At 42.3% G+C, this 17,621-nt stretch overlaps 1 protein-coding gene across 7 annotated transcripts in view; it reads left to right on the forward strand.

Annotated features, from left to right (window-relative positions):
* The first annotated feature begins 7,372 nt into the window (after nt 1–7,372).
* LOC147111119 (serine/threonine-protein kinase WNK2-like) overlaps nt 7,373–17,621 on the forward strand; it is a 204,809-nt gene continuing 194,560 nt past the window's right edge. For all 7 annotated transcript variants that reach the window (XM_086001680.1, XM_086001682.1, XM_086001683.1 and 4 more), the window contains exon 1: nt 7,373–8,574. In XM_086001680.1, the coding sequence (XP_085857806.1) occupies nt 7,789–8,574 (786 nt within the window). In that variant the 5' untranslated portion in view covers nt 7,373–7,788. The remainder of the gene's footprint in view (nt 8,575–17,621) is intronic.

Raw genomic sequence — 17,621 nt, forward strand, 5'->3', positions numbered from 1 at the left:
TATCATCAAATGCTTTAGAGATGCATGCCCATTTCTTGATTTGTCTTGTGGCAGCTTTTCATTGACTGGATGCTGTCTGTGTGTGGTCAACAATCACACCCAAATTATTTCCAGTTCCATCAATGCAATGGGTATTAATGGTTGCACAGACATGTTTATGTTGACAGTGATGTGCCCCAGGGATCTAAGCTGCAACTTTTTAAATTTATATTCAGAATTTGTACATAGGCAGAAGAGGAATGATATTGAGCTTTGGTGATAATACCAAAATACGGGGCATAGCAAACTGTGAGGGAAAATACAGGCTGTTGGAGCACATAGATAAATAAGTTTGAAGAGTGGGCCAATAGATGACAGATGCAGTTCAATGTGAGGTAGCACATTTTGGGGGGGAAAGAGTGAAAGGAAATAGGCCCTAAACAGTGACATTCTTATCTGAGAGGAGGAACAGAGAGATCTATGAGTGCAGATACATAGATCTTTAAAGGTGGAAGTGCAGGTAGAATTGCCATTTAAAAAGGCAAAGGGAATTCTGGGTTTTTAATATATCGGCCATTGAATATAAAAGCAAGAATTTGTGCAACAAATTGGTTAGGCTACAGTTGGAGTATTGTATGCAATTCTGGACACCTCATTATAGGAAGGATATTAGAGCTGTGAAAAGGTAATAGTGTAAATTTACTAGAATTATACCATGGAGGTTATATTTATGAAGAATAGCTTGAAAATTGGCTTTTATCACTGAAGGTTAAGGGGAGGGGAAATCAAATAGCAGTTTGCAAAATTATGCAAGGTTTTGAATGTAAACAATTATAGATTGTTTTGAGTGGTTGGCGAATCAGTGACAAGGGGGCATGCACTCATGATTATCATTCAAAGAATGATAGTGGAATTTTACTGCAAGATTTTTTTTCACAGTGTTGTTAGAACCATGGGATATTTTACCACAAGTGACTTTTGAGGCAGTGACTATAACATCTTTCCAAAGGAAATTGATTATTTGAAAATGAAGAAGATAAAAGAATATGGGGAAAAGAAAGGGAAATAGATTTAGAGGAGATAGCTTCAGTTGAGGATCTAGCACGATCACAGATACAAAGCATCAAATTGTCTCCTTCTGTACTGTAGGCCAGGATTTTACTAACGTCGGCGGGTCCGTGGTGGGCGATATTGGTGGCGGGTCCCAACCCGGCTGCTGGCTCCATCCCACTGTGTAGAATGGCTTTCCGTTGATTGGGCTTGTTAAGTCCGCCCAGCGCATTTCCCCGCCAAATAGAGGAAATGGGTCTGGTGACATCATTTGATGACGCGTCATCAGCCGGCTTCCTTAAAGGGACCATGCCCAAATTTATTTTGACATTTGTGCTGTCAGTGCTCTACAGCATTAAGGTGCTGCAAACACTGACAATGACTGCACAAAGGCACAAGGCTGCACCCAGGCTCTCTCATGACTCCCTCCATATGCTTATGGAGGGAATCACAGCACACAGGGAGGTTCTCTTCCCTTCCCATGGGCAGAAGAGACCTCCCCAGGAGATCAACACAGCCTGGTTGCACATTGCAGAGGCGGGCACAAGTAGGGATGTGGTCAGGAGGACCTGGGTGTAGTGCTGCAAAGTTTCAATGATCTCAGTAGATCACGAAATAATAGTACAACTTCATCCTGCTGTACCTTTCATCACATCCCCATCATTCTGCCTTCCCTACCCTACACCAGCACAGCCTTCTCACACCAACTTACCTTATACCTCCACCCATCCCTCTCTATCTATATTATCACATCCCCATTTCACTAGCCAGGCCTCACCCTCACCCTCATCCTAGTCCAATCATACCAAATAACAACACACAAGGGTAGCCACTAGGGAGTTTTATGCAATGTTCAGGAACATTTTCTGTTAATGTGATGTCAAACATTGAAATCTTTATTTTCAGCAATTTGCGTTCTTGGACAGATTTGTGTGCACCTTTGGAAGTGGCTTAGTGAGTTGCAGTGAATGGTGAGACATAACGGTATCCCCCGCAATGGTGATGAGTGTGAAAGGAATGGCTTGGGCATTGCAGGGATGCTTTGTGGTGTTGGTGTGGGGTGGTGCCAACCTGGCGCATCAGGTGGCAGCCAGGGCGTACAGCGTCAAGTGAAGTAAATCGGCCATGGTGAGGCCATCCCTGGCCTCCTGGGCATCAATGTGGTTGGGTGCTGATGTCCTCTGTCCTGTGCAGCATCAGTTGATTGGGGGGAAGGTTGATGTTGTTGTTGTTGGTGCTGCTGATGTACCTGGTGCTGCTGGTGTTGGGGCTGATCGTGGTGGGATTGTGAGGCCCAAGGTGAGACAGTGTAAAGGACACCCATGCTGATGGAATATTTGGCAGTTGAAGTAGAGATGACAGAAGTGATCTGTCAATGGTGAGAGACATAATGAGGTCAGACTGGATGGCGACTTGTGTAAAGAGTTGCAGCATACTGAATCTGTTGTGGAAATGCAGTGAGGAAAAACTTGTGGCTGAGGGAAGATATCTCTGTAAGGTGGGAGCTTTTACTGTACATCTGAAGTTGTCAACTCAACAGCTGATTCACTGGCCGCTGAACTCCCGCCTCAGCTTGACAGACGTGGTCCACAACCAGCGTGGACCCTGTGGGCGAGCTGTCAAATGCAGAAGGTGAGCTGAAATTCATTCTTAAGTGACTGTAAACAAGCCACTAATTATGTGAATTGAGAACTCCGCTGTGAACCCGCCGCTGCGTGTCGGGTCTGCTCAACACTGATAGACATCGGGGAAAGGCGCGTTGTGGTGGGTTCACAGCGGGGTCCCGACCCGCTGGGGAAAAAAAACATTTTCCCACCCAACCCACCACCGATCGCACCCGCTGACCCCCCTGGAAAATCTCGGCCGTAATTTCTCTGATTCTAACCTGCCGAGGTTCGTAAAATACCGGCCTATGTTTTCTATACTATAAGTGTAGATTACTTTATATTTTTTGCATTAAATTCCATGTGCTACTCTTTCAGTATCCATCATCCAGATCCTTTTGAATGCTAACAATTTCCCTTGTATCATAACTATCTCCTTGTAGCTGTAATATGATTTTTAGGCAGATTCCATTGGCACTACTATAACAAAATCAAAGTAGCAAATAGGAAATGATCAAAAATGTTTGGGCATTTTCTTGGTTAAATGATGCTTCCATTGAAAAACCTGTCTGTTGAATAAAATGGTTATGGTTAACGGCCTGTGAACAGGTCCTTTGTGTATCATAGAGAGACCTAGAGAGCAGAGAAAATATAAATATCTTCTTGTATGTGCATCAGCATTAGGTCAAAGGTACATCAGAGATCAATGCTAAATTTGTGGTCTGTAATTAAATGGTTGCAATGCATCTAAGGAATATTTAGCTGTTATGGTTTGGAAATGCTCCTGCTTTGCTGAAACGAGGACCTCTGTTTATTGTAAAACATACACAATTTATAAAATGCCTTGCTTTGTCACAGCACTGTTTGTTTGCTGGGGAGGTTTTCCTATAATATCAAGACCTCAAAAATGATTTGTAGTTGGATCCCATTGGCAAAACTAAACACAATACAAAATTAGTAAATTATAAATCATCAAACAATATTTTGACATTTTATTAGTTAGATGATGCTTCAGTTAAAAAACAAGTCTATCGAAAAAAATGTGGTTGTAGTTAAGTGCCATTCCATCTTGTAACCCTTTTAATCACTGTTCTGGATACCCTCAGAACTCCTGACAAATGGTAGAATCAAGACTGATGCATTATAAAACCCGCAAACCATGAATGATTAAAATTTGAATTGTAAGGATTATTTTATTCCTATTATTTATTCATCTATTTACCTATTGTCTAACAGACAATAGAATACTAAAAAATCAATGGTAATAAGATATTAGATAACTTCTTTTTCAACCAATTTTTTACTAATATATTTTTTCTTTTTGCATTTTTTCTTTTCATTATTTCTACGTACATTTTTCTTTCTGTTGGTACTTTTAAATGATTTATTTAGCTTTTTGTGATTTATATATATATTGCATGTTGTGTCTGTATTTATTTATTTAACACACACATACAAAGAATAAAAGAGTCATAAAGCATACATTTTAAATAGAATACCAGAGAAATTGAGGTGAAAATACGAGATGAAATGCTAAAAGTAACGGTCGTGGTAACAGAACATCCTGTGTAAGAAATCTTGGGCCAGAATTTGCTGCCAACATAACGGCAAGGCTAATGGTGCTCGCTGTTATTTATGGGTACAGCAACTTCACGCAAGGAGCAGATGTGTGGTTAAATGTGAATATCCAAAAGTTGCTGCCTGAGTTGTGCTGCTCTGCCGTTAGCTTTACAAAGATTGCATCTCACCCTTAGCCTCCCCTTATTTTTAAGGAACTTACTGTATTTGCCCATTAAATTCGCCACAGAAAGTTAAGTCATGTCATTACAAGCGCAAGTACCCTTTTAATGATATGCTAAGTGTTAATGACTGCCAATTAACCTCTCTGGCACTGAAAATTAACTATTACAAGTGTGGAGTCTCATTCCTTCAGGTTTTGAATTTTTTGGGGAGATTTTAAAAGTGGAATTTTTTACTTTTTCTTTCTGTCCCTCTTTCCTCTCTTAATCCAATCTTTCCCTCTCTTTATTTCTATTTCCGTACCTTATTTGACATTGAATTCTCGCCTTTAATTCACCCTCCTTCTCAGTCCTTCCACTGTTTATTTCCCAATCCTTAAATCGCATTGGTTAAGGAGATACCCTGTTGGTTTCCCTGTTCACTCAGGTACACTATTCTTAGTTCACACTTTCAGTAAATTTGTGGACAAAAGTTTTTTTAACAAAGGGTGTAGGGGCAAGTAGGTGCCATTAAATGCCCTGCTACAGCAAATTCTGGCCCAATATATACTTATTTGGCTAGAGAAGATTGGAAAATAGGTGATGTGACTTAAATCTTTAAAAAAAAGTTATAGCTACAACCCTGTTGTTAACAAGGTCTGTTAGGGGACATACATTTATCTTCCTATTTCACAAATTAATAAAAAGAGGATAACATTTTTTTTCATCTGGGGGTGGGGTGAAGCTTTGTGCTTTTCAAAGTGTGGGATGTCTGTAACGTAAAATATTTTTCTATGATTTGAAACCATTGATAGTCTGAGTGATGCCTAGCAAGGACTGGGAGGAAACCAAAGCTACCTGCAGTCTGCTTCAGCAATGTACTCTAATCCAAGGATGTCCAAACTATGGCTCACAAGCCTTTGCAATGTGGCTCTTCATTTCAATGCAACTCCATCCTAATTTTATTTATATCTCTTATTTGTTGGTTTATCCTATTTGAATTTCATGGGCCTGGAAGTTTGGAAAGGGTAATTTTTAGCACTGTAACTTTATTCGTGGATAAATCCTAAAGAAGAAGACTGAGCTTATATTTAAATTTGTTTTGGGGATGTGGGTAACACTGGCTAAGCTGTATTTATTGTCCATCTCTAGTTTCCCCAAAGGGATTAGGAGTCATCCATGTAGTGCTGGACTGGAGTTACATCTAGGTAGACCAGGCAGGGGCAGCACGTCCCTTCCCTGAATGACATTAGTGAACCATTTGAGTTTTTGCAGCAATTTTCACATTTATTTTATCTGTTGCCAGTTCACAAATCACCAATTTATTGAATTCAGTTTCACAGCTTGCTATGGCATGGTCACTATTCAGTAGGCAACATTTGCACTAAGGCTGTGACAAAGCTTTTTCAAGCAAATTTACAATTTCTTGTTCTCCCAAATCAACTGCTCCAATCCATTTCTAGCACTCTGAATTGCTTTCTGCCCATCTTGAGCACTATCCACTCGTTTACACCTAACCACCTCTTACAAGATTACCAATTTTATATAATCATGTTCACATTTGTAACCATCTCTGGTATTCCTGTAACCCTCACACTGAATGCTTGTCTGTCCTTAGTGTTTCACACTGAGCAATTAAAGATGTTAGACCAGGAAGAACCCAGGTTTGTGTTGACTTAATTTATCTCACCGAGGATGGCAATAGGGAGGCTATAATTAGTGTCTACCCATGGGTTAGGGAGAACAAAAAAACAGCCAGAATTGGCTACTTGCAAGCCAGTGGTCTTCACTGACAGTACAGCAGATTGGGCAGAATTAGAAGTGTTTGATGCTGTCATGGCTAAATAGCCTGCTAAGATTCACTCATGGTCATTTTTTAGTTTGTGCTACTGTCAGTCACCCATATTGGGTAGCAGAAGTACGCCGACTATAATTTTCCAACCATTATAACAAATGGCTGAGAAATCGTGGAATGGAGGGGTTGGTGGCACAGCACAATTTCCCAATATTTGCGACCCATAGGCAGGACTCCCTGTAATGTGGACCTGAAAATTGGCCCCACTGACTAGATTCATCCATGAAGACTGGAGATGTGGACAAAAAGCTCTGATGGGTGGCACGTCAGCAGAAGTCAGCACCTTCTGAAGTGAAGGGAGGAAAAAAGCAGAAACATATACAAGATTTTAATTTTATTGTACTGCATGAATAAACATGCTGAAAACTTTGAACATTATGTCAGATGCAACTCTGATACACATTGCCTCTCTCTTGTGGTTCTGGTTGTTTATGTTCCATGACAGTACTATAATTCTGTCCCTCATGCCTCAGTCTCCTCATTAGGACTAGTAGTAATGCATCATTAAATATCAACTGTTGCTTGTGAATTAGAAATAGAATTTTTTTTAAACTGGTAGTGACATTGCAAGAATTTTGCTTAAGTGCTTGTGAATGAGCATTTACTGCCAGTTAGTTGTTGTTTATAGTGTGTTGATTGCAAATATATAAATGTTTTTAACAATTATCCATAGCTCAGTGTGACATAAATGAAAAGTTAAATGTTCCTGCTATAAGATCTGAAGGTACGACATGCTGTGATAGGTACTGTGCAATGAGTTTATTTTTCCTCATAGAAAATTACAAATGTACTGTCTGCTTGAAGACTACATTACAAAGCCTGTTTATCCTTCCGTGACCGGCGGGTACCGCAGGGTACAGAGTGTCCAATTGACACAAGCAACAATATTATGATTTAGAATGATAGGTTTCTTTAGTTAATGACACTTTATGTCTAAATCATATTAGTGGTGCCTCCTTAAGAGAGGGGACTTGCGGAGCTGTCTTTCGGCTGGTGACACCCAGTGTCACCTTTATAGGTTTATTAAAAATAGGCAAACGCCTGTTTATGGCGTTGTTCTGCACTGAGTCGAGATCGATTGTTATGTGAGAGAGAATTAAAAAAAAATCAATATAACAGTAATAATGTTGGGGGGGGGGGGACCCCAGTGAGTTAACGACGCTGCTCCGCTAAACCCCTGCAGCGCCGGCAGCAACAGCTCACGCGCTCCGGGCCGCCGGTCGCGCGCCTTGACGCTAACGTGCCGTTGACGTCAGTACGCCGTCCGGAGCCACAGCAGCAGCAGCAACATTAGCGGCGGCCGCCGGAGCAGGGTGATGCTGACACGGGGGCTGGGGTGGCTTGTTTTAAAATAATATCTGAATGGATAAAGTTGCAGCTTCGGGCTGTTGTGGGAGACGTCTTTGGGGAGGAGGCGGGGGTGATTGGTGCCGGTGCGGGGGGAAGCTGCGTCAGTCTTTGCAGCGGGGCATCGTGTCGAGTCCCATCACCACAGTCTCTCCATAAATTTAGTCCGTTTTTTTTTGGTGTGTGTGTGTCCAGCTCCCCTCCCCTCAGCGACCCCTCCTCCGGCCACATTTAAATGGAGCCGAAGGATGATATGAGCGGGAAGCCGGGGGTGTCGGAGATAACGGCCACAGTGAGTGACAGCGCCGGAGCGGCGAGCGTGGACGGGTCTGGGGGAGGCGGCGGCGTGTCTGCGGTGGGCGCTGGGAATGGCCCCGAGTGCGGTGATGGTGGAGAGGAGGAGGAGGAGGAGAAGAAGGATGGATCTGCAGCTCCCAGCAGCAGCAGCAACATGGACTCTGCTGCAGTGATGATGAAGAAGAGGCAGCGAGCTGCCCCCGGCGCGCTGAATCCGCTCGCCCGGGATCAGCCGCTCGTCACTCAGAGGTTTGTCCGGCGGATTGTGCCCCTCTTGGTGCCGCTGTCGGTGCCGCTCTCGGCGCCGGGTGACAGGCCGAGCCGGCTGCTGCAGAACGAGGCCGAGCCGGAGAAGCAGAGCGCCGAGGAGGCGAAAAGCGTGGTGTTGAGAGCCATGCAAGGGGAAGCCGCCGCCGCCGAAGGGTCCAGCACCGAGAGCCAAGCTGGCAAGAAAGGCAGCGCTACCGAGAGCGTCAGCGCCGACGAAGAGAAGGAAGGCAAAGCGGGCGAGAGCGCATCCAAAGAGCCGCCGGACAGCGCCAAAGACCTCTCCAAGTCCAAGAGTGAAGAGAACGAGGAGGAATCTGAGATCAAAGCGGTCGCCACTTCACCCGACGGTAGATTTCTCAAGTTTGATATTGAACTTGGCAGAGGCTCTTTCAAGACGGTCTACAAGGGTCTGGACACGGAGACATGGCTGGAGGTCGCCTGGTGTGAGCTTCAGGTAAGGTGCTTAACTGGTAGTCTGTGCGCTTGTAAAACAGGTTAAAACCTTCGCTCTCTGTGTTGTCGCTTATTGCAGTAAAATAAAACCCAATTCAGTTCATTTAGGGAGAGGTTCGGGATTGTTCGCAACTCCATGCACAGTATTTCTTGCTGTTCACTCGCTTGGTAATTGCATGGCACCTTACTACAGGACATTTCAAACTGCTGTGTAATCCAGAGCGGGTTGTACTATACATCGTAATCCGCTGAATATGCGAACAGATACTAAACGGACATTTTATATTCTAGTAACCATTGTTACTTGTATCATCTATCCTTCTGTCAATCTGGGCAATGCCATAAACATATCTCATCTGGTTTCAAAGATTGTCAAATATAGATGTGAATCATTATCGGCGGGTTTAAATGCAAGGAAGAGGGATAAACTCGCTGCCTATAACGTGTAGGGTTGAGGTTGGGCAGATCGTTTCTTCTGACCCAAGCAGTCAGCATAACACCCGTCAACCTGGGAAACTACGCATTGCCTGAGTTAATAGTATGCTTGCTTTCTTTGTACTGGTTTATGGAAAATACATACCGAAACAAGACCGACCGTCGCCCACTGACTTCATGTTAATAATTTTGTTCTCCCGTAAAACTTTTGCTGGAATTGATGGAGAAGTCTGAGAGTGAGGTGCTACCGTATTTGAAGTTTCTATATTGCCTCACTGGACAATTTAAATTGCCTTCAGTGCTTTGCTCTAAAGAACCGCATGTTATATCACAGTATTGAAATCATAGTTTAAAATTGGTCCAGTGTGTATGAATTAACATTCTATCTTTACTTTTGAAAGTCATTTCGGGTTGAGGTTACAGTTTTTTTGGTTTGATCGCCTTAAACGAAAAAGCGGAATGCACTACAGGCTGTCCAGTAGCGCTTAAATCGGACAGTAATTGGTTTTGTAAAATTGTCCATTCTCATTTCCTTAGGCTTAGAGAAAAATGACGTGATTAAAATTATGGGTGTTAAACATTTTCTTTGCAAAAAAACACTGTAGTAAAAACTTGGGTTTTCTTCCATTTTATTCCACGGTATTGGCCAAATTCTGAAAACATTACTGTACTTAAACATAATTAGATGGTGTGAGATGATTTCTGGAACATCGATTTACACATGATTCAATCCAGATTCTAATCAGCCATTACATAAAGTAATACACTCCAGTTTCTTAGGATTGCTATAAAATTTAAGCTTAAAGGAAATTCCATTTGAACTGTCCAAAAGATCAGTGTACTAGAGATCTCACTTTCAAGTGATTATAAAGAAATTTGCATTACTTGATTAGATTTTTTCCTGAAGTTATAATATTTACTTATCTCATGCAACAGAGGTACTGTCCAACATCAGGTAGTGATTATTGTGACATGTTCGCTCTGCCATGTGTCCATTTTAGAATTGAGAGCAATTATTTTTGACCTGTGGATAAAATGTCAAATCTTAAACGTCTTTTAATAGATCTCTTTACCACATAAAGAAGCTGTAATTGTCTCTGCAGAATTCCACTTTCACCATCCTAAGTATTACAGTACTTGCTTCTCTTTCATATGGGGTGAGCATCCTTACTCCAGCAATAGTAGGTACAAATGTAATCTCACTGCATGGTATGAACGATAGTTATGACACTGCTTTTATGTATATTTTGGCATGACATTGGGGCAAATTACTGTTGGTTTCTTGTGTAGGAAAAAAATTCAATTTTTCTGTAGGATATATTGGGTCTTCCTACAACCTCCTTTTGAGCAATATAGTTTTCCTTGGGTTTGAAATGGGGTTGAATGAGAACTGCAGTAGTACATTATTGGGTTCCGACCAGTCACAAGTGTTAGATATCGGCCTCGTTGGACAGATTCTCCCAGCTCTTGTGTGGGCTGCTGATTTATGAACTTTGTGGTGGTGGTTCTTGCAGAGCCCATATATCATGGGAAGGGTGGGGTGGGGGTTGCTGATTGGCCTGATATTGTACAGGCATCACAGAAACAGACATGTAGAACTGGTTCTTCTCCCACTTCCTCCTCAATGGATGCAGTGGCTTGTGGACAGTACTCATTTCCCAGATGAATTTTAGATTGTGAGGATGTTCCACACACTCAACCTTTCAAAGCTACCTCTGACTAACAGTTCAGAGCATGTAATGGGTGACTGACAAACACAAATAAATGTACAGCTATGTGTACTGTGTGCACCTTTTTAAGATGCCTAGGGTTATTGGACAGTTCAGTAGACTGTATGAAACCCTTAATTTGATGTCTTAGCACCTTGTTTAATTTAATTATGTGTGTGCTATCAGTTGCAATGCTCCTGTTGTTTGTTTAGTTCACAAAGGGGTCAGGCATCAATACAAACCCCCAGAAAATCTTCAACTGCAAATACATTTGACTGTATTGGTGCCAGGTCAGCAACACTTTAGTTTCTAAACATAAAGAATATTTAAGTTGGAGATTATAATGGTTACGGAATGCAAGAGGAAGCGCAATTGATATTGTACATGATCAGTCAATTTTTTTAAACTTGCTTTTCTGTGTATGTCCTTTTTAGTGTTGCAAAATTCCAGGAATTTTTAAAAGAGGAAACTTTCCATGGGAATTTATGGGAATTTTGAGTTTTTTTGCACACTGATGGTTTTTGCCTCTGACCCTTATATTATCTTTGTCATCAAAATAGACATCCTGTTCCATACAAATAAAAACAGGCTTTCAAAATTTTAGGTTATAATTTTGAATTTTATTGAACCCCCACAAAAAAGACCCATCTAAAATAAAATAAAATAAAATAGAGTGTCAGCTTATTTAGCCTGTAATTTGTCCTTATTTTGTCCCTTTGAGTCTTCTACTCAGCATTGCTCCTCCTGATTCTCTGACTCTGGCTCGGACATGTCCATTTCCTCCTCTGTGTCACTGTCTAGCTGTGTGGTGGACACCTGTATCTGGCTCAATAAGTTGTAGGTTTGCCCGGATAGCCACCAGTTTCTCCACTCTCTTGTTAGTCAGCCTGTTGCGCACCTTTGTATGCATATTCCCAAAAAGTGACCAGTTTCGTTCAGAGGCCGCTGATGAAGGTGGGATTTGGAGTATCACCGATGCAACGGGTGACAGGGCCTGAGATGCACAAAGTCCCTTCCATCAGGTATGTGCACTGATATGCTTGCATGATTCCCATATCTAGTCCCCATTCCAAAGACCTTGCTTGGTAGAGAACTTTGCCAGACTTCCCAGAACTTTGCCCACTTCCAGATTGAGGTGGCGTGAGGGTAGAAATTTCACTGTAAGCGCTGTTGATCTGTTCTCCAGAAAGTATTGGTCTCCCAGCATGTATGCTGCAGCATGAATCGACTTGACACAAATTCTTGACGTGTCTGTATGAATTGAACAATTGCCTTCTCTGCTTTGAGCAGCAGGGATGTGGGTAGGGCAATGCTGATTTGTTCTTTTTAATCAGCAAAAAGCTTGAGAACATCTGACAAGACAGCGTCATCTCCTTCAATCTGAGCAATTGCAGATGCTACTGGTGAGAGTAGTTTAAGGCTGCTAACCACTCTCTCCCAAAACACATCATCCAGCAGTATTTTCTTGATGGTGGTTTCCATATCCCCAGACTAGGATATTGCCATTTTTTGCAGTGACTCCTTACCCTCCAGAAGGCTATTGTACATTATGACAACGCCACCCCATCTAGTGTTGCTGGGCAGCTTCAGTGTGGTGTTCTTGTTCTTTGTCGTTTGCTTGGAGTTGTAGGTTGCTGCAACTACCTGTTTTCCCCTGACATACTTAACAACTTGCTTGGCTCTCTTGTACAGTGTTTCAATGGTTCTCAAACCCATGATGTCCTTGAGGAGCAGGTTGAGCCCATGAGCTGTGCACCCAATAGACGTAATATGAGGGTAGGCCTCCTCCACTTGAGCCCAAGCAGCCTTCATATTCGCAGCATTGTCAGTAACTACTGCAAAGACCTTTTGTGATCCAAGATCATTGATGACTGTTTTCAGCTCATCAGCAATGTATGTGCCTGTGTGTCTGTTTTCCTTCGTGTCTGTGCTCTTGAAGAACGCTGGGAGAGGAGTGGAGACGATGTCGTTTATGATGCCCTCCCCTCGTACATTTGACCACCCATCTGAGATAGCTGCAACACAGTCTGCCATCTCTATCATTTCTTTGAGCTTTCCTTGGACTCTGTTATACTCAGCCTCCAGCAAATAAGTAGACAAAGCATGTCTGGTGGGAGGACAGTATGCGGGGCGAATAACATTGAAAAATCTCTTCCAGTACACATTGGCTGTGAGCATGAGGGGTGAGCCTGTCGCATATACAGCTCGAGCAAGGCACTCGTCTGCATTCTTCTGGCTATGGTTATCCATTGTATCAAAGAACCTTCCAAGTGGGCCAGGAGTTGCTGATGATAAGGAGCCTGATGCTGAATATGAACCATCATCATCTTGAATGGAAGCAGAGGAACTCTGGGCTGACTGCTGTGAGCTTTGAGTGAAGTTGTTGCATTTGGATAAATGCTGCTGCATCTTTGTGGCATTCTTTACATATGGCTTTGTACAGTGTTTGCACATGTACACAGTCTTTCCATCTTTAATGCCTGGGGTAAAATGCTTCCACACATCCGACGGTAAATGTAGTATTGTTCTATGCAGAGAAATAAAGGGCATTAGTCTGTGTCGAACTGCGGTTGATCACAATTGCAATGGTGAGTAAATTTTTCCTGATGCTCCATGTGATGGAAGCATGACCTGTGCACGCACGATGCTACATCACCAATCGTTCATCCGCTCGTCCAACCAATCAGGACACATTTGTTCACAGTCACACACACAACTTGTAATTATTAAAACAAGCCAAGTAAGAAGATAAACATATATTGATTAAGAAATTCCGTAATAATTAAGATTCCATCTCTGTTAGTAATTTTAACAGAGAACCTGTGATAAATAAAGAAATACAAAAAAAACAATATTATGCTAGCATATGCTTTTTTGGGCAAAATTCCCAAGCTAAACTTCCCGTGGAAAATTTCCGGAAATTTACCAGAAACTTTCCACCCCTTCGCAACCCTCGTCCTTTTATTCTGAAACTTAATCGTAGCAACATGATTCCACCAGATTGGCAAACATTGGTTTAAGCTCGTTTTGAAAAGTTCTCACTTCAGTTGCATTATTACTGTATTCTAAAGCCATTGTTAATAGAATTATACAGCACCGAAAGAGACCATTTGGCCCATCATCATTCCATACTCTTTGAAAGAGCTATCCAAATAGTTTCACTTCCCTGCTCTTTCCCTATAGCCCTGCAAATTTTTCCTTTTCAATATTCCAGGAAAGGGCCTGCAGCACAGAGTCTAGCGGTGGCTGAACATTCATAACAGAGCTATCTATAGGAGGAGACAAAATGGTAAAAATGAGACATCAGTTTTGAACATAATAAGTACATGATCTGGAGTTGTAGTTTTGAATAATGGTAGGTACTGAGAAACTTGCAAATTACTAGCTTAGGTTTTGCATTGTCTATTTTTTAAAACCTTTCTGTTGAATAACTAATAATTCTAAACACTAGTGATTAGATTGGAAGATATTTTTGGCAGTGTTCTTGAAAACCAATTGAAATACACAAAGTAGCATAATTTGTAGTAACAAAATAATGCTGGCATTGTTCTGTGTTTGGCTAATAAAACCTTGCTTTAATGACTTGTCCTAGCAAACAGGTACTATTCCATCATGCCATCATGATGTTGAAGTGAAATACTATTTCATTAAGTGTTTTGAGTAGAAGAGAATTCACAGTTTTATATCAGGAGGAGCTTTTAACCAGCTAACTGATGCAAAAAAGCATTGGGTGATGGGGAAAACTGTTCAAATTAATTATAGTATATAAATGTTTCCACAATTTTGCTTGTCAACATGTCTGGTTATATTACACTTTTGCAGTCCAGATGCGCTCTTTCTTCATGACAATGTATTTACTTTGCATTTTGTTATGCCACTATTTCTGCATGGCTTATTTGGTAGGTTTTTTTTGCATCTGAAGTGCTTTGAGATGCTTTGTTACATTTAAAGGTTTTTTTTTAAAGTGCATATTTGTAAATAACTTTTGAACAATTGTTCCTGTTTACATTACATTATGGTTGAAGCCAACATTCTTGGTGCCAGCCACTGACTCATCTCTCCTAGGCCACTCGCTTGCATTGAACAAGACCATGTGAAACCTTGGTGTCTTTTTCAACTGTGAACTGAGCTCAAGACCCACATTCTATTGGCCACCAAGAATGCTTATCTTTATATCCTCAACATTTCATGCTTATGTTGGCTCTCTGTTGCTGAAACCCTTATGTGCTTTTGCAACCATCTGACTCTCTTATCTCAATGCTCTTATCCCTGGGCTTCCTTTGTCTACCCTCCATAAACTCCAACCGTTGCAAAATGCTGTGACTGTATGTTGTCCTTTTACTTACAAGCCCATCAGGCCCATTCTTGTGGATCTACACTGGCTCCCTACAACCCATTGCATTAAATTTAGAATTTGGATTTCTCCATGACTTCAGTCCATTCTACCCTGCAGCCTCCTCCAGACTTGTTTCTCCTTCTCACCCTTTGTTCTTTTGATTCCAGCTTCTTGCTTCCTTTACCTTACGAGTAGTAGCAGGTAATTTGCTGCACCCATAATATTTAGCTGAACACTCTCATTAAACCCTTCCACTTCACTACTTCTCTCCTCTTAAAACCTTTACAGAATCGGTCTTTTCTCCCATGTTTTCATTACCCTTCATAAACACTTTCCCCTGGTTCAGTATTCCATTCCTCTTCTAGTGCTTAGTACATTTTGTAGGATAAAGTACACATTCTTTATTTGATATTGTTGAGATTTGAATTAGTAGTGGAAAATGGAACATTCCCATGACTGGTGCAATGTAAAAGCTTTCTTCTAACCAAATTTATATTTGTTCCATAATTGAATTTTATCCTGTTTCTCCTTTCCCTATGTTTTGTAAATATTTTCCTTTCCGGTATCAACATTGTAGTTTATAATACAAAGGAAGCAACTATCCATCTGGGTGCCAGATAGATTGGGCGACTAATTTTGAAAGCTATTCATGTAGCTTCTTAACTGGTGATAAATAATTTTGTATTTGTCTCCACAAGTTGAGCTCTGGAATGAGGTTTTGTAGCCTTCATTTGTGGCTGAGGTAATTTGCTGCATCTATGATTATTACCTCGTTGACCGCTATCGGTAGATGCTAGTCATGTGACCGTGTATGATTGCTTGCCAGTCTTGGATATTTGCCCCTTCCAAATTGTGCTGCTGGGAATTGAGCAGAGTGTGCAAGAAAAAAAATCATCATTTTATCGAGACCAATAAACCATCTGTTGCTCTTTTTTCTGACCTCAAAAGTTAAGGTCCCATTTCCATTTAGTAAGCTCAATTACTCTTCAACAAAAAGGGCAGCACAGCCGAGTCCTTCCTTCACATCCACACTTGTGTAATTTCAGGCAAGCCTCACTGGAAAGCCTTCAGAAGCAAGAACCTTGGCTGATTGCTTTACTGCTTCTCCCCTCTTCTCCATTCCCCTCCCCTGACCCAGAGGTGCTGAGGCCACCTGTATTACTGCTTCTCTGTTCCCCTCCCCTGGACAGGAGTGCTGAGGCCACCTGTATTACTGCTTCTCTGTTCCCCTCCCCTGGACAGGAGTGCTGAGGCCACCTGTATTGCCCAGCTGCTGCTTTAGCTGAGATTGCTAACAAAGCACAGTCAGGAAATGAACCATGGACTTCCCGGAATGTATGCATATGCACCACACTGGGTGGTACATTTACCCATCAAGGGAGTTATTTTAAAAACTTGTAGGAGTGAAACTGTGGCAATAATACAATATGGGAGATTGTCTCAGCTTAGAAGAAAGCAAGGTGCCAAAACACAGCAGGCACTTTAAACAAATCGGCATTATTAATGCCCTAGCCCTGAACTCTCACCTTTCTCCAGTTTCTCTCCGATCTCCCCTCATGACCTCGCCGCGCTCATCTTGTCCATGAGACCCACGTCCTGCTCCCTCGACCCTATTCCCACCAAACTGCTGACCACCCAACTTCCTTTTCTGGCTCCCATGCTAGCTGACATTGTTAACGGTTCTCCTCAAGTAATGTCCCCCTCTCCCTCAAAAAACCAACCCTAGATCCCTCCATCCTTGCAAACTGCTACCCCATCTCCAGCCTCCCTTTCCTCTCCAGTCCTTGAACATGTTGTCGCCTTCCAAATCCGTGCCCATCTTTCCCACAATTTCATGTTTGAATCCCTCCAATCAGGTTTCCGCCCTTGCCACATTACCGAAACGGTTCTTATTAAAGTCACAAATGACATCCTTTGTGACTGTGACAAAGGTAAACTATCCCTCCTCGTCCTTCTTGACTTGTCTGCAGCCTTTGACACAGTTGACCACTCCATCCTTCTCCAACGCCCTAGCCCTGAACTCTCACCTTTCTCCAGTGTCTCTCCGATCTCCCCTCATGACCTCTCCCCGCTCATCTTGAGCTTCTCTTCCCGCTCTCGCATCGTTGCCTCTGGTGTCCCCCAAGGATCTATCCTTGGCCCCCTCCTATTTCTCATCTACATGTCGCCCCTTGGCGACATCCTCCGAAAACACAGCACCAGTTTCCACATGTATATTGACGACACCCAGCTCTACCTCACTTCCTTTTCTCTTGACCCCTCCACGGTCTCTAAATTGTCAGACTGCTTGTCCAACATCCAGTTCTGGATGAGCAAACGTTTTCTCCAAATAAATACTGGGAAAGACCGAAGCCATTGTTTTTGGTCCCTGCCACAAACTCCATTCCCTAACCACTGACTCCATCCCGCTCCCTAACATCTGTCTGAGGCTGAACCACACTGTTCACAACCTTGGTGTCATATTTGACTCTGAAGTGAGCTTCCGACGACATATCCATAGCATAACTAAGACCGCCTATTTCCACCTCTAACATTGCCCGTCTCCGCCCTTGCCTCAGCTCATCCGCT

This window comes from Somniosus microcephalus, chromosome 11 (assembly GCF_052327205.1).
Source record: "Somniosus microcephalus isolate GS21.2 chromosome 11, FLI_Smic_1.0, whole genome shotgun sequence".
NCBI classification, from domain to species: Eukaryota; Metazoa; Chordata; class Chondrichthyes; order Squaliformes; family Somniosidae; genus Somniosus; species Somniosus microcephalus.